This window comes from Filicampus tigris, chromosome 11 (assembly GCF_054856515.1).
Source record: "Filicampus tigris isolate MCC_2025a chromosome 11, RoL_Ftig_1.0, whole genome shotgun sequence".
NCBI classification, from domain to species: domain Eukaryota; kingdom Metazoa; phylum Chordata; class Actinopteri; order Syngnathiformes; family Syngnathidae; genus Filicampus; species Filicampus tigris.
In genome coordinates, this window is record NC_141227.1 from 21,000,578 (window position 1) to 21,016,892 (window position 16,315).

At 43.1% G+C, this 16,315-nt stretch overlaps 2 protein-coding genes across 5 annotated transcripts in view; both read left to right on the plus strand.

Annotated features, from left to right (window-relative positions):
- LOC147140106 (cGMP-dependent protein kinase 1) overlaps positions 1-6,689 on the plus strand; it is a 100,592-nt gene extending 93,903 nt beyond the window's left edge. For both annotated transcript variants that reach the window (XM_086045157.1, XM_086045156.1), the window contains exons 10-18: positions 2,358-2,454; positions 2,555-2,694; positions 2,806-2,895; positions 4,040-4,181; positions 4,254-4,417; positions 4,489-4,611; positions 4,682-4,744; positions 5,824-5,890; positions 5,966-6,689. In XM_086045157.1, the coding sequence (XP_085901283.1) occupies positions 2,358-2,454; positions 2,555-2,694; positions 2,806-2,895; positions 4,040-4,181; positions 4,254-4,417; positions 4,489-4,611; positions 4,682-4,744; positions 5,824-5,890; positions 5,966-6,064 (985 nt within the window). In that variant the 3' untranslated portion in view covers positions 6,065-6,689. The remainder of the gene's footprint in view (positions 1-2,357; positions 2,455-2,554; positions 2,695-2,805; positions 2,896-4,039; positions 4,182-4,253; positions 4,418-4,488; positions 4,612-4,681; positions 4,745-5,823; positions 5,891-5,965) is intronic.
- A 1,880-nt stretch (positions 6,690-8,569) lies between these two features.
- Positions 8,570-15,952, plus strand: LOC147140107 (dickkopf-related protein 1-like). Of its 3 annotated transcripts, none has more exons than XM_086045498.1 (5): positions 8,570-8,828; positions 11,716-12,257; positions 12,433-12,577; positions 12,662-12,772; positions 14,270-15,952. In XM_086045498.1, exons 2-5 carry the CDS (start codon positions 12,075-12,077, stop codon positions 14,539-14,541), a joined length of 711 nt encoding a protein of 236 aa, XP_085901624.1. In that variant the 5' UTR covers positions 8,570-8,828; positions 11,716-12,074; the 3' UTR covers positions 14,542-15,952. The 3 variants fall into 3 exon arrangements, with proteins under 3 accessions (XP_085901624.1, XP_085901627.1, XP_085901626.1); XM_086045501.1 differs by having other exon boundaries at positions 12,436-12,577; XM_086045500.1 differs by having other exon boundaries at positions 12,066-12,257.
- Positions 15,953-16,315: the final 363 nt, after the last annotated feature.

The window sequence follows — 16,315 nt, forward strand, 5'->3', positions numbered from 1 at the left end:
TGACCTCATCAGTCCTCCGCAGTTTTATCACCCACACGGGGTGCTGCACCATCTGTAGAGGAACATTTTGCCATAGAGCGTTTGTGAAAAGATTTGATATATAACATTACCATTGCAGCATTCGAACTGCAAATGTGCGCTTGTCGACTGCCAGGGGCTGGTTATAGCATCTCGAATTTACATTTTGTGCTTGGCTAAAAACCGAGCAGAGGTAAAATGAAAACCAATAACTCTGCGGAAAGCTTGCGTAACTGTTACCATGGTAACTCCTAATCTTGTGTTATCGTTGAATTCGGGTTGACGTTCATTTTCAGGTTGTGGAAAAGGGTTAGGGTTTAGGTCGTGTGTTGGGTTTGCGATTTACAATGAAGGTTTTGGTTTTTGCCATGGTTGGATTCAGGACTAGGGTTTGGGTTTTGGGTTTGACTAAGCCTTATCGTTAAGAGTCGTCATTCGGTTTATGATCGAGGTTGAGAGTTCAGAGCTCAAAGCAAACATGGTGAAGCAGCGTTTCACTGTTCTGCCGCACAAATATGCAACAAGTTGCCACCAGGGGTGACGTCAGCCCCCGAGTTTGAAGGTTTTTAAATCCAGATCAAGAAGCTGTTTTTGTCGGAATCAAAAATCGTCTTTATGTACAAACACGCACAGAATTTGTAGCAAGCAACATCAGAGAGGCTTTACGTAATTTAAGGGGTACCGTTAGTGTTGTCGCCGTGACCGATGACAGCTGCGCAAACGGCGCGACAAGCAAAGAAAGCGACCAGTCGTGCGCGAATTATACATACAAGACGATGCAGATGATTGGCGCGGTAATTGTGGTCCAACTTTGAACGTGCGATGATGCGGAAAAAAAGCCCGTGAGCACTTTAAAGTGTCCCGTGCTGCGCAATATTGCTCAATGACAGTTATACAAATATGTAGACAGCTGAAGCTACAGTAATACTTTCACACGCGGAGGTGCACAATTGGCAAACATTTGCAAGGTGCCAAAGGAATTTTAAGTCAACACTTTCGGGAACCGATGGCGAGACGGAGCTATTGGATATTCGATTTCAGTTGGTTATTTACTTGTTTGTGTTTTAAAGAACAAGGAGGTGTTACGTACACGGTTCCATTCAAGATTCACGTCAGCGTTGCGGTTCCAGTTAGGTGGCACTGATCTCAAAGTGAAGCCAGTCTCGTATGTGTTTGTGGCATAACTGCGTGATGGATGCAGTTCATCTTTGTTTCAAGGTCAGGCTCATTTGTTTAAGGTTTGATGTATGGCTTGTAAGGCTCTGTGGAGCCAGCGGCCGCTTTCTTAGTCTTCCGGGGCTTCAGCTGTGCGCTTTTCCCTGCTGGAAAGGAATCCAAAAGAATGCACTCTCAAGTCTGCCCAGACAACATCGGCCGCTCTCGGAGGTTATCAGTTGAACCGTGTTAAGTCTGCCCCAGACGTGCAGATTAAGATTTATGACAGGCTTTCATATTGAGCGGCTCTTGCAAACGGAGCAATGTTGCCATCTGCTGGCCACTTGTGGAGTCACATTTGATATTTGCGGTTCATCTTGGCCTTGGAATATTAGCATATGTGGTGTCTGTTTAATATTAGTCTAATTGGGCACGCCATTCATCATTCTGACACTTCATAATGACAGAGAAACGGCCTCCTTTTCTTCGGGATTTGAATGATATGATTTCCTGGGCCGCCCGCCAGGACGATGAAGAATTAAAAAAAATAAAAATAAAAAAATAAAAAGCTCACGTGCGAATAATCCCTTAAATTCGTTACCGGGTCTACGCACACAAATAAACAAAGCCTTCCTTGGTTACCTCACTTTGTTTGTAAGAAACACTGAGCTCCGATACCGGTTGGCTCGATCCAAGGAAATTCAAGCTCCAAAATTTCCGCTTGAAACTTTGAGCAGTGCGAACAACTGACCCGCCGTTTGTATGCCGGGTGACCCACGAGGATTCCCGAGGAATACTAAGCCGGTTGATCCGGATTGTGATCTGACGAAACTCGATCCGGATCAAACACAAACCCGAAAACACGGTCGGCGTGAGGGGATCACGGATGGACACGTGGAAATAATTTCTACGCGGGTGTTAGTTCTTGTTCTATGCCGCCCTAACGGCTGCGGTTTAAGGACACTCGAGCCGCTTTCCGAGCCAAGTGTTTTGTGTATTACCGACACTCCGCATCCCGGAGGACATCTCCGACGGATTACTCCGAGGTAATCCGCTGAGATGTGCAAACAAATGAACTCAAAAGGCAAAGTTGAAGGTGGATTATCTTGTCTTTCATCTCATGTCTCATGTCTAATCCCGTTCCTTGTCTTGTCTTTCGCCCTCCCCATTCACACGAACGGCAGGTACGAGGCCGAGAATGCTTTTTTCTTCAATCTCAATCTGTCCGATTTCAACATCATCGACACGCTGGGGGTTGGCGGCTTTGGTCGCGTGGAGCTGGTAAGGAGGGGAAGGCGCGGGAATACGAAGCGACGCCAATCCGGTTGGCTGCGCGCGCCAATGCTCTCATCCGTGCCTTCCTTTCGTCACCTCTCCCCAGGTTCAGCTCAAGAGCGACGAGAACAAAACCTTCGCCATGAAGATCCTCAAAAAGCGGCACATCGTCGACACCAGGCAGCAGGAGCACATTCGCTCGGAGAAACTCATCATGCAGGAGGCCCACTCGGATTTTATCGTCAGGTAAGACCATCATGGCACAAATATTTGACGGACTGGCAACGCTATTAGCTTACTGTATTTGCGCGTCACTGTTGTATTTGATTGTGAGGCCAGTCTCCTGTGCGTTTTCAGACTCTATCGAACGTTCAAGGACAGCAAGTATCTCTACATGCTGATGGAAGCCTGCTTAGGAGGAGAACTGTGGACCATTCTTCGAGACCGGTATACTCTTTTAAGTCACAAAATTACGTGCGCTCAAATGGTCTCTTTAACAGCTGATACATGAATGCCGATCATTATCGGGTAGTTTACTGTCAAACTAAAGGTCAAACAAAGAGAATTACACATTGTGCGTTTAAAACGGAAGTCAACCCAAACATATTTTTTTCAACAGTATGTTCCCAGCAGGCCCACTAGTTGAAACACGGCATTCTGATTATTTTTTTAAATATAAGTTAAGGAGCAAAATGCACTTGTTTTTAGCATCTCTGGGGGCGGCCATTTTGTCTTTTGTCGACTGAAAATGACATCATAACTGCTCACAACGACCAATCAGGGCTGACCTGTTTTCTGAATCTGAGCCGTGATTGGTCGTTGTGAGCAGTTGGGATGTCATTTTCAGTCGACAAAAGACAAAATGGCCGCCCCCAGAGATAGCTAAAAAAGAGTGGATTTACACTTACTCCACTAACGCAATGGTTATCAGAATGCCTTGTTTCAACTAGTGGGCTTGCATAGAACATATTCCTCAAAAAAATATGTTTGGGTTGACTTCTGCTTTAAAACAACGACATACTGTACATTGATTTTATGTCCGCTAGCTTAATGCTAACATATGATGGGAAATACCATAGAGGGGCATTAGCATCTATGTAGCAGTGTTATAACCCTATGGGCAATGGATATTTGAATACAAATGGTGGAACAAGACATGCAGAGAGACACTATAACATCACCTGCAGGCATGTATGTATTCTTTATCCTCTGCAATAAAAACCACAGATATTAGTGGAGATTACTGAGTCACTTACAGTAGTGGAGTCTTTTGTTTGTGTTCGTCATACCGCTCTGCGGTAAGTTGTGCACACCAGAAGGCGCCGTAATAAATGAATCATGTTGGCAAAACTGTTTACATTCTTATTATGTTATTATTCCTTTTTTTTCTTATTAAAAAACACATGACACATTTTTTAAGGGAAGCCTGGAACAGATTAATGGCCTTTCTCTTGATTGAGAAAAAAATGACTTGAGGTGCATTGATTTCAAAGTTACAAGTGTGGTCACGGAAGAAATGAATCGTTAATTATCTTAAGGCACCACCGTTAAGGAAATGTGGATTCTCTGGTATGTTCCTTGTTGTTTCCAGAGGTTCATTCGAGGACTCGACCACCAGGTTTTACACAGGCTGTGTGGTGGAGGCCTTCGCCTACCTACATTCCAAAGGCATCATCTACAGAGACCTCAAACCTGAGAACCTTATACTGGATCACAGGGGTTATGCCAAACTGGTAGGAACTCCGCTAGCTGATCTCGCTCCAGATGTTCTTTCCGTGAACTGAAAAGTGTCTCTCTCTCGCTAGGTGGACTTTGGTTTTGCCAAGAAGATTGGCTTCGGGAAGAAAACGTGGACTTTCTGCGGGACGCCCGAGTACGTAGCGCCGGAGATCATCCTGAACAAGGGCCACGACATCTCCGCCGATTACTGGTCACTGGGAATCCTCATGTTTGAGCTTCTGACTGGCAGGTACCAAATTCTTGTGAAGGAAGCCAAATCTCATCGAAAACAAATGGTTCACATCTGGATCCATTCCTTAGCCCTCCCTTCTCCGGCCCCGATCCAATGAAGACGTACAACATCATCCTGAGAGGCATCGACATGATCGAATTCCCAAAGAAAATTACCAAAAATGCTGCCAACTTAATCAAAAAGCTATGCAGGTGAGCGTTTTGTTGGTTTTGACTTGGCATTCATTTCATTGGCGTGCCAACTCACGCAGTGTCTTTGCAGGGATAATCCTTCTGAACGACTGGGAAACTTGAAAAATGGTGTCAAAGACATCCAAAAGCACAAGTAAGCAAAGCAATTCATCGCAAATGACATTTATACACATTTACATACAAACGATTTTAAGACATTTAAAGGCAAAGACAAAAAAGTTGTGTTCGGAAATGACTAAAAGACCGTATAGTGAAATTGATTTTAAAAATAATTACAAAAAGTTAATCAAAGGAATGTGGGGGGGGGGGGGGGGGGCGGGGGGGGAGCACAGTTCTAAAGGGAAAGTCAACCCAAACATTTTTTGTTCAAGAATATGTTATATGCAAGCCCACGGCATTCTGATTAATATTGCGTTTGTGAAATATGAGTTAAAGCAGCACTGGGCAAGAATTTGAGCGTAATACTTTTTTTTTCACAACTCTTTTGATGAAACATTGACTTACAAGTAGTTGAATGGGACTTTTGTCATGCACTGTGGGGGGTTCTGTATCGTTTTTACTGGCGCTAAGCAACTTTGAGGAGGATGGGAGCAATTGCTTATTTGAATTGCTTATGGCATACTCACATCCTCCTTTCGCTATAAGGACGGAAGTCGATTCGAACATCTACGCGCTATTACTGGTGTCACGGCAGAAGCTCCAAAACAAACAAAAAAACAAAAGTATTTTTTAAACAAAATTAGATTCATTACCTCATCGCTACTCATCTTTCACACACTGCCCCTGGAAATAGAAATGTAATTCAGTCCAACTTGCAGGTCAGCGAGAGCTCAGGATTTCACGACACTAGGCTCTGGAAAATGTGGTTGACCTTTGTCAAAACACTACCGCTTTTGTCCACATGGCGCCGCCATAATCAACAAAAACTGCCATATGACACAGTGTTGCTTTAAGCAGGAAAATCCACCCGTTTTTAGCCATCTCTGGGGGCGGCCATTTTTTGCTCAGTTGCTCAGGGCTCAGATCGCGACCAATCATGGCTCAGTTTTAGAAAACAGGTGAGCTGTGTCACCTGAGCAACGATAATAATATAATGATATTATATATATGTTTTTATGAACACTTGTGCTACTACAAAGTGTATTTGAATGTTGTTCACAACTCCTACTTGGAGTAAAATGTGTGAGAACCATGTTGCTTCTTTGTCGGTAGATGGTTTGAGGGCTTTAACTGGGAAGGCTTGAAGAAGGGGACACTGACACCTCCTATCATCCCCAACGTAAGTGGCTTTAGTGGTACGGTTATACATCGGTGCAGTTGTCAAACAACGCGGTCCACTCGTCTCCCTCGTCAGGTCACATCAGCAATTGACACGAGTAACTTCGACAGTTTCCCAGAGGACAACGAGGACCCGCCTCCTGACGACAACTCCGGTTGGGACGTCGATTTCTGAAGTTCTCCCGCGAGCACCCCGTGGAACCAAAAGAAACTCTTCTTTTGTTTGGTATGGAGGCCATGCAGAGGTCGTGGCTGCCTGGTAAAAGGAAAAAAAAAAAAAGCAGATACGGAGAAGAAGTAGATTTAACGGATGGATGGCAACCCCTACTGGGTCACCGATATGCCTTTATTTCACTGTGGCCCCGGGTCAAGCATTTATAGTGGGACAGCTGTAGCACATGTTCGGTGTTGTCTTACACTCGGCTCTAAGGCGGAGAAAGTGCAGGGATACACACACGCGCGCACACAAAAACATGGCCGGTGACGGGCCGGCGAATGTTGCTGTTTTTTTTTTGTGGTTGTTTCTTTTTAGGATAAATAAGCGTGTGGAAATGTGAAATGTTGTGTTGCCATCATCGCTTCTCCCGTTGTACAACAAGTGCTCTCGACTAACCTGAATGTCACCGATTGCCGCGTTACATGGTATTGAACATTTTAAAGGAGACATAGTATGCAAGTTTTTTTTTCCCCCTCGATTCATAAAGTTCCAAGGTGTCTTAAAAAAAAAAAAGAAAAGAATTACAGTTCGCTTGATAGCCATCTGTTTAAAAATCGCTCGGTTTTGGGTTATGGGTGAATGGCTTTGGTTAGCAGGGCGAGCAGGGTCAGAGTTCGGGCACTTCATCCCCAAGTCACCAAACTACAATTTGTCAATAAGCGTAGTAGATCCTGCAAATGACACGTCGTCATTGATAAATCCTGCCCCCCCCCCCAATTCCAAGTCGACAATTTAGTGATAAGTATTCTCCGGTTTTCAGAAGCTAACACTGATTACACTGTTAGCTAATGCTAATCTATTCTGTGCTAACACTGCAGCTCTGATGGCCCTACGGTCCTAGGTTAAAAAGAATCAGAGTCCGTTTAATGAAACTTCTGGGGAAGTGAAGGGGGGGAAAGCGGCAGTAAAACAGGCCAAAATTCAGACGCAGGGTATGAAGCTAGTGTGGTTGAACCAAACATGAGAGTGTAGAAATAAGTCTTTAGTCAAGATTTAAACATTTCTGTAGAGGTAGCCACTCTAATTTAATGGACAGTCCTATTTGTGAATACTGGGGTTGTACGATATTTATACACAGACAATTAAACGTCCAATTTTCATAATACGTCCCCTTTAAGGTACATTGCGAACACATGAAAAGCACAAAAAAGCGTGTGCAGGTGAGAAAACGAGACTCTCCAAGTGCCCTGTTTCAGATGTCAACAATCACACAGCTGACACGTCAAATGACAACAATATATCCATGAGGTAATGTGACGTCCATAACGCATTTGTTCTCCGGCTTTCCCGTTCAACAAATCACGAAATCTTGTTTGGACCTCCATCGCGCCTGTACAGCTCGAACTGTGAACACGCTGTCAATGTTTTTGGTGCTGTTCTTGATTCATGACCACAAAAAAGAGACGGTGACATGACTGCACTGTTTGCTACGATTGTTTTGGGGTTTTTTTGTACAGTAATTTGTCTCTTTCCCTGTGCTTGGTTTTCATTACTATTACTATTTAATATTAATGACGCGGTCTATTTTGTCCAATTTTTTTTTTTTTTTACGTAATTCCTCCAATCACCTCTGCATGACGTTGAAACGATCTTGAAGGCATCACCTGTCACGTCCCAACAATCAAGAGCATAAAATGTAAGTGCCTTAAATCAACGGCATACAAATCGTCACAAGGCCTTTTTGATGCTGCATGAACACACACAACTGAAAAGTGCGCCTCATCCTAAAGATTATTTCTTCACACATAGGAAAGAAAAAAAAAAATCCATCACATACAACTGCAATGACATGCTTTTCACGTCAGTACAAAATGTCACACATCATGGAGGCAGGAATGATTTGCAGTTGTCAACTTGTGTTTTAACTTTTTTGTCATGTGACATACAGTTCGTACATGACACCGCGTGGAGGGAAGAAATGAAATGGCAGACTGAAAGAGGCACAAGTATTTATTATTATTAAGATTATGAAGGTCGGGTTGTGTTTTTCAGCCTTCCTACTGACTTGTCGATGCCTTGAGAGGTCCCGCGTTAAAATGATCAAGTGGAAGACAACAGTTGTGTCCTTTGATCCCAAAATAGATGATAGGTGTGTTTATTTATTAGTAGTCATTTAAATTTTAATTTATATACTGAATTCAGTATTTTTTTTAAATGCAGGTTTATCCAAAACATTGGAAAGTGAGTGGATTCATATCATATTTGGACCACCTTCAAGTTGCCGGATATTTGCCTTGTGTTGTTTTTGTTCTGTTTTGTTGCTGTAAATTACTTTTGCAAAGTGCCACGTGTATGATTTTTTTGAATTATAGACTTAAAAAAAAAATCTGTGTTGGTGTTTTTATTCATTAAACCCACGTGACCGGACAAATGCCAGTAACCTAAACAAGTGGCTAAACATTATTTATGTTGAAATTGAATCAATTGCCACTTGAGGGCGCTGCAGGTAAAGTGACAGCCTTTTCCCCCATTTCAGCCTCCAATGAGCCGACTAATGAATGACAATATCCAAAAGCACGACCCGGCTAATGCCTTCTCAGCTTGAAACAACACTCCCTAAAACCAATATCAGTCACTTATCGCTAAGTTTATGAGTCATATTCCTTAACTCCAGGAATATGACTTTGAATATGACTATTTGCTTTAATCGTGTAGTTTTGTGGAGGTGACAACAGGTTGACACGTCATCGAGATCAAAGGGCAAGGATGGAGCTTCAAAGGGGTAAGCTACGTTCAAAAAAGTTCAGATAAAAGCTTCACTTCAAAAGCTGTACTGCAATTAAACGCCACAAAGTGCCTCCGTGAAGCGTTGTCAAGTGTTTGGAACTCATTTAGAGCTCATCTTCGTGTTTATCGGCCGCCTCAATTACATCGCGCCGTACCAACATGGCGTCATGTTACACGTATTGACACACAAACACACGAAGAAGAAGCCAAACGATAAGCGCTTCAATGAGTAAACAAATACGCTAGCGAATATCCTGTCAAATACACACACTTTTGGCTTTTTTTTAGAGGCTTTAAGGCAGGGGTGTCAAACTCCGGTCCTCGGGGGCCGCACTCCTGCATGTCTTAGAGGTTTCCTCGTCCAACACACCTGATTCAAACGATCGGGATCAAGATCAGGCTCCTGCAGAACTTGCTGTGGAGCTGATCCTTTGAAACAGGTGTGTTGCAGCAGGAAGAGATGGAAAACAGGCAGAACAGCGGCCCTCGAGGACGGGAGTTCGACACCCCTGCTTTAAGGACCGATTGGGCTCGGGTTCGGCAAGCCAGAACGCAAACGGGGTCCCTGAGGGTCGGGCGGTGGGGGTCCTTTCATCTCCAAAGTGTCAGTCAAGCCTGAAAGGACTCGCCACGGAAGTCTATTAATTCGGTCAACTTTTCACACCCCTTAATGGTCTTCGTGCATATCCTACACATTCATGTCCGCCCCTTGGTGTCATCGCGGGGAGGGGGGGATAATTGCCCCTACCCCTCGCCACTGTAGCCCCCCCTTTGGCAAATAAAGGGATCAAATGAACAGTTAATCGACGCGAGTGACTTCAATCAGCCTCAGAAGACGTTTGAATGTCAAAAGAACATGATGGAATTAGCTCCTACCTACAAAGACACCAAACATTTGTTTTTCTCGATAAAGGATGAAAGAAAATGAAAAATTTTGTGGAATAGTTGCAAGGATGACTACAAAACACACACACAAAGCAATAGTTACTCTATTATCATTATCAGTTTATTTAGAATTGTGGTTTCGTAACCTTTATTGATACAAAAGGGAGCAGTCATTAGAAATGTTATTCCTGAAAAGTAGATTTATTACTGAACAAACAAAAACTACTGAAATGATGATTACATTCAAATGTATTGCGCATAAACGTGCAAATTGACAATGAAAATTGTACTTAAATGTGTAAAAAAAATATATTTTTAATGGTTCTAAAGAAGTGCAAAAATGGTACAGTACTTAAAAGTTCAATACAACTGAACTGTATTTTTTAAAATATGTATAAAGTAAAAAAAATGTAATTTAAAAGGTTTGAAATGTATTGCATGTAAAAGTCAAATCTAGATTGTTGTTAAATGTTCTTAAACAAGACGTTCTGAAAGATTACATGCAAATCTATTGTGTAGTTCTTCAAAGTTAAATACAACTGAACTGTACTTAAAAAATGCTGTTCTAATAAAATAAAAAATGTACTGGACATAAAAAATACACCAAAAAATGCACTCTACTAACAAGAAAAAAAGTTGAAACGGGGTGTGTTAATAAGTTACAAGCATCTTTCCATGTGTTTGATCTAATTTTGGGTTTTAGATGTTGCATATTTTATTTATATTTAATTTGGTGATTATTTTGCACACCACTAGAGGGAGCCTGTCTGCCGCTTGTGGAACTCATTCCACACGTTTAGAATCACTTGTTTAGACTGCTTTTGTTTTACTAGTTATTTATTATCGCATAAAGATCTAGTTGTTTAAAGTTGTCTGATGACCAAACATCTTTTTTTATTCGTAATTTTACTTATTTATAATGCAATAAAATATTTACCATGAAGTTCTGATTTCACATTTTATTGCCCCAAAGAATATAAATTCTCTTTCTCTGAATATTTTAATTGTGTTTTTCTTATATGTGTCTTTTTATGACCTGCTAAGTGGTTAAACTGGTCAACAAAATTTCCCAAAATTTTTAAATCAGAGATGAAAGTAAACCTTTCTAGATTATATTTTTTCTGATGATTTGGAATCTGCCCTTGTTTTTCTCCAGTACATCAGGTTTTCATTATACCAATAATGTAAAATAATAATATATTTATGAATTTTTAGGTTCAGATAGCTGGATTTTTTTTCCCTCAAATGTCATAGCTAGAAAATTCAACGCATGGTAAAATCTGTATTGCACAGGCGTTCATAGATCAAACTTAAGAACAGAAAATGAAAATATCTCAGAAACCTCATGTGCTAAGGAAAAAAAAAAGTAAAGATATTTTTTAAATCGGTGTCACACAATATGTTCAGGGACACAGCAAGCCATCACTGATTATAAAATTGCCGTTGACCAGTTATTTGGGGGACAAGCAAAAAAGGAAAACAAATAGTTGGAAATGAAGAAATGAATGATTAATTTAGCTTTACTAAATTCGTAAGTTGTGAAAAAATATTTTGGAGGTATAGAAAAAAAATGTTTTTTATTACACTTAAAATGCTTTGGGATAAGATTTTATTTTTCATACCATTTAAAGGAAAAAAGGGAAAACTGTGAAAAGAAAGTTGAATATATACATACATACTAAGTATGAATACATGCATGACAAATTGAGATATCTTTCTATCTATTGTATCTAGCTAGATAGCTAGGTAGAGAGCTACGTCATCTATCTATCTATCTATCTATCTATCTATCTATCTATCTATCTATCTATCTATCTATCTAAATAAATACATCTGCCATAAGAGTTTTTTGGATATAGTACATCAAATCGCCTAAACTCCACGGCAGCACTTGATGATTTGATTTCTAATTGCCACTTGGCATGTCAATCTTCTTGTTGACTTGCATGTCTGCTGCCTCTGGAGACCTTCAAAAGTCCTCCTCTTCTCCTCCTCAGCCTTCCAGTATTTGCGCACTGGCCCCTCCACGCATCAGACAGACTTAACAGGTCGTTATCATTAGCCAAACACGGAGTCTCAACAGATGAGCGTTTCCTTGCAACTCTTTGAAATTCCACCCTTCGCCTTTGTTGTGCCCTGCGAGGGGGCGGGAAGACAAACAGGTCCGCGTGTATAAAAGCATCAAGCCCGGCACTTGGGGCGACACTGGAGACGTGCCTATACACTAGACAGAGACTCTCTTCTGGAAAACTTTCTAGAGGGAATTCCTTGGCGGATTTTCGGGACGTCTTGTTTTCGCTCTCACGAACAAACTTCCCACCCCACCCCCCACCCCCCAAAAAAAAAGGACCCAGCCATGCTGATGCGATGCGCCGCGCGTTGTTTCCTGCCGGTGTGGCTCTCGCTGCTTGGATACGTTTACGCGGGGCCGATTGTCCTTAACTCCAACGCCATCAAGAACTTCGAGGCGGTCAGCCCCAGTCCGCGCACCTCACCGCCGGGCAGCGTGGGACATAAATCGCCCGTGGACACCTTGCAGGTACGCTTCCTTTCCTTACATCTCTCCATAGATAGCGTGCGTTAACGTTCCAATGCGTTAAAGTAATTAACCATCCCCGTGCGTAAAAGTAGCGTGCGTCAACGTTCTTGCGTACAAGTCGCTCGCTTGTCATGTAATTTAACGGCTGCCCCGTTGCGCCCCCCCCCCCCCCCAGCAGTCGGGAGTCTGCGCGGACGACGACGACTGCGGCGGGGATGAATTCTGCAACGACGCCCGAAGTGTGTGTCTAGCGTGCCGCAAGAACCGGAAGCGTTGCGCACGGGACTCCATGTGTTGCGCTGGAAGCCGCTGCAGCAACGGTAAGAGCAAGAATAGATTAATTAATCAAAGAAAGACTTTTCCATACTTGGTTTGGAAATGTACAATTCTTCTGTCCTCTCCAGGTGTGTGCCAAACGAATGATATTGATGGGCCGGGCTGGCATATGCACAACAACACTATGGAGCATCATGCCAAGAGGCCCCTCACTGCTCTAGAAGCTCACACTGTGAAAGGTAACTATCAAAAAGAAAAAGAAAAACTTGGATCTCTGTTGGTCCATTGGCTTTTTGTGTTGCCTGGGCTCCTCATAATATAAACGTAGTGCTTCGGTGGCCTTTGGGGGATATGTTAAAAGATGGTTTTAAAAGTGCTATGTATTTGTTGCCCCACACACTTGCTATGCAGTAATTCACTTAGTTGCAGATTTTTTTTAATCTGCTCAAAAGATCATCTATTTGCTCTTTTTGTGCTCAGGCCATCACCCTGTCAAATGTATACATAGCGCTTTGCCACCATCTTCAGGCGTCTATAGGCAACTTTAAACCTTTTTTGATATTGTAGGTTTAATTATGGAGCCTCCGTAATTTTCTGGGGAAAAAAACTCACCTATTTGCAGTTTTTGAGGCTCAGGCTGGCTAATTCTGAGCACAGTATTGCTTTGGGACCATTTGTAGCATTGCCTCTGCATATTCACAGATTCGCCTAAACTTAAGGCCTAGATAGACCAAAAAGACGCTGGCCAACAGTGATAGACTCTTACCCCCTGTGGCGTCCGGCCGGCTGTCGGCACGTCACGCTGGAGGAATACACCGCAACGACAGACTGCCACGCTGACCATTAAAGTACCTGCTGCGCATGCATAAGATGTAATACCCTTCCATACCATCGGCGGCAGTAGTCACCATTTCCCATGGCAAGAAAAATTCAACCGGAAAGCTGTTGGCCGATGGCGGGTATTCTAAAAACGTAAACAATGCATTCAGCTATATTCTTCGCACACGATGAACTCCCACGCGAAGTAAACCCTCACGTTCTTGACACGGTATTGTGATATACTTAAATTGTCAACCCACGCTCTTGTACTTGTAAGAAGATTAAGGCAGCGGAGGCGCGCTCACTGTTTTTTCCGCATTTGTCACTTCCCCGTTGGTTCTCCGAGCGCTGATTTGCTAGCTAACAGCCGATCAGAGTGACCAAATGTGCCGACTGGCGACGCCGATTCAACATATGTAAACGCTTACAGATGGATTACGACACTACGACGGTGGCCATTACACTTAACAGACGGCGCATTCAGACGCCACGACGCCTCACAACCTCCGACGTCAGGGCCTTTAGATGTTATCCGCCGTTACTCACTGAAAAACCAATCTCTGTTGCCAAGGAATTATTTTTTTTGCAATATATATATAATTCCTCTGTCCATCTTTTGATATCTTGGTGTCAAGGAACTATATTGAAGTCCGTGGAGGAGTTTCATTTAGACATGAGTCCTTTACTGCCATCTTGTGGCCTGTCGAGCCAATTACAAAATGGTGTCAATGACTTGTTCTTTCTAACTTAACCTGTGTTATTTGCTAAGTACAACAACTCGCTTTTGCCAAAGCCTGGTCTAATATAAAAGTAATGCTTTGGCGCTGTCTTGTGCCATATATAGGAAAGTCTAAATTACCTGCGGGTTTTTGTCATTCTTCCCATGATCATCTGACCTCTTTTGTTTCCCATCCAAGGTCAGGAAGGGGACACGTGCCTGCGCTCGGCCGACTGCTCGGCGGGCCTGTGCTGCGCCCGCCACTTCTGGTCTCGCATCTGCAAGCCGGTGCTGAGCGAGGGCCAGGTGTGCACGCGCCACCGCCGCAAGGGCACCCACGGCCTGGAGCTGTTCCAGCGCTGCGACTGCGGCGACGGCCTGGCGTGCAGGCCCGAGAGAGGCGAGCGGGAGCAGCAGCACGCCGTCAGCAGGACGTCGGCCCGGAACCTGCACACCTGTCAGAGACGCTGACGCGCGCGCGCACACACACACACACACGGGTTACAAACACTGACACGCACACACATGCATATTCCAACACCCAAGACTTTCTTTCCTGCCAACGCTGCTGACACCGAGACAGCGCCAGGAAGCAAAGACGCGCTACCTGGGAAACGTGATACCCACAGAGATGATGGACTTGACTGTGAATGGATGAGAGGGGATGTAGAAGGGGGCGGGGGGTTGGGGGATGGGGGGGGGGGGTTGCGGTCCAGATCAGTTGTCCATGGCGGCTAATGGCAGAGCTGTTTTTTTGTTTCTGTTTTTATGGAACTTGAAGCCTCGGTTATTGCAGTAAATTACTGTATTGTGAATGACGGCTGGGGAACCTATCAGAGAATTTTAAGTGCAGCAAACAATCAACACACAAATGCTCATAATATATATTGAAACAGTGATCCCGCGTTTGTCCAGACCCACCTCAAATAGGTGAAAATCCACAATGTGCAGAGACCATAACATTTTTTAGTAATAAAACTGGCCAACGGCAAATTTGAATCTGAGATGGCTTTATGAGTCCATACGTGTTTTTGGCGCTGACTCAAAAAAAAATCTTTTTTCAAGCGCATCTTCCAGAAAAATGTACTTGCATCTCTGATTTAAAAAAATGTAGTAAACAAAATTGTTAACCAGTGTAATTTTACGACCGCATTTGCTTTAAAGACATTTGAACTTATTAAAACAGATTTTTCAAAGTATTCCTTAACACCTGTTTCCACTCTCATGTATAACATCACTTTGAGGAAAATAGACTCCCAGATAAAATGCACAGCGCGCTTGCTTTCTGCTGCTTATTTTATCATTCCCAGTTGAAGGTTACCGTAAAACTCTACATTGTAGATTCAAACATCAAACCATATACATGAATCTTACAAGTTAGCTCAATGCTAACATTTAGTGCAAAACAGTATCGATGGATTAATACATTTAGCATCAACGTTACGGTAAGATAAACTTTCAAACAATTACACCGCTACTCTGACACAAATGGAGCAGCAACGCATACAGTATTCGTCTTCGCGCTACCGAAGCCTTGCCACTCTCGTTCGGACTTATTCGCATTCAGTCTCTTAAAAACTCACCCAAAAATGATCGCTTAAAAATCCACAATATAGCAGACACGTCAAGTTTGAACATGGTATGTTTTCATAATGTCCTGCATGGCCTGAACATGACCCTTGGATATCAGAAAAAAGGTTCCTCAGCCCTGTTGTAAATAGTACTCTGGGGGTGGCACTTAATTGAGCTACGGAGTCAACACCAGTATTATAACAACACGGTGCTGCATGCAGTGTAAATGTGTTACATATTGTTTTATAAGAAAACGTTATCTATATTGAGAATGTGAATGTTTTATTAAACACTACTCTTAATAACCTTACTTGTCGCTGACCTATTTATGGACATAGTTTGAGGCGCCAACATTTTTCGGTTGGTGCGGGGGGGGGGGGGGGGGCGAGGAGGGGGACGGGGTTGGGGGGGAAACAATTACCGGCGTTGTTGTTTAACACGTCGCGCCATTTCTCACAAATCAGCGGGTTGGGAGCCAGCGGATGGTTGGAATACTTTGGCCGAGCGCGCCACACCAATTCATTACCCGCAAATGACAGATATGCACACATAGAACCCAAAAAAAAAAAAAAAACAACAAAAAAAAAAATGCTACTTTTAATGAGGCATTACTGGAGCAGCCCCCAGCCTGCGTGCCACATCCTGCTATGGAGGAGGAGGAGGAGGAGGAGGA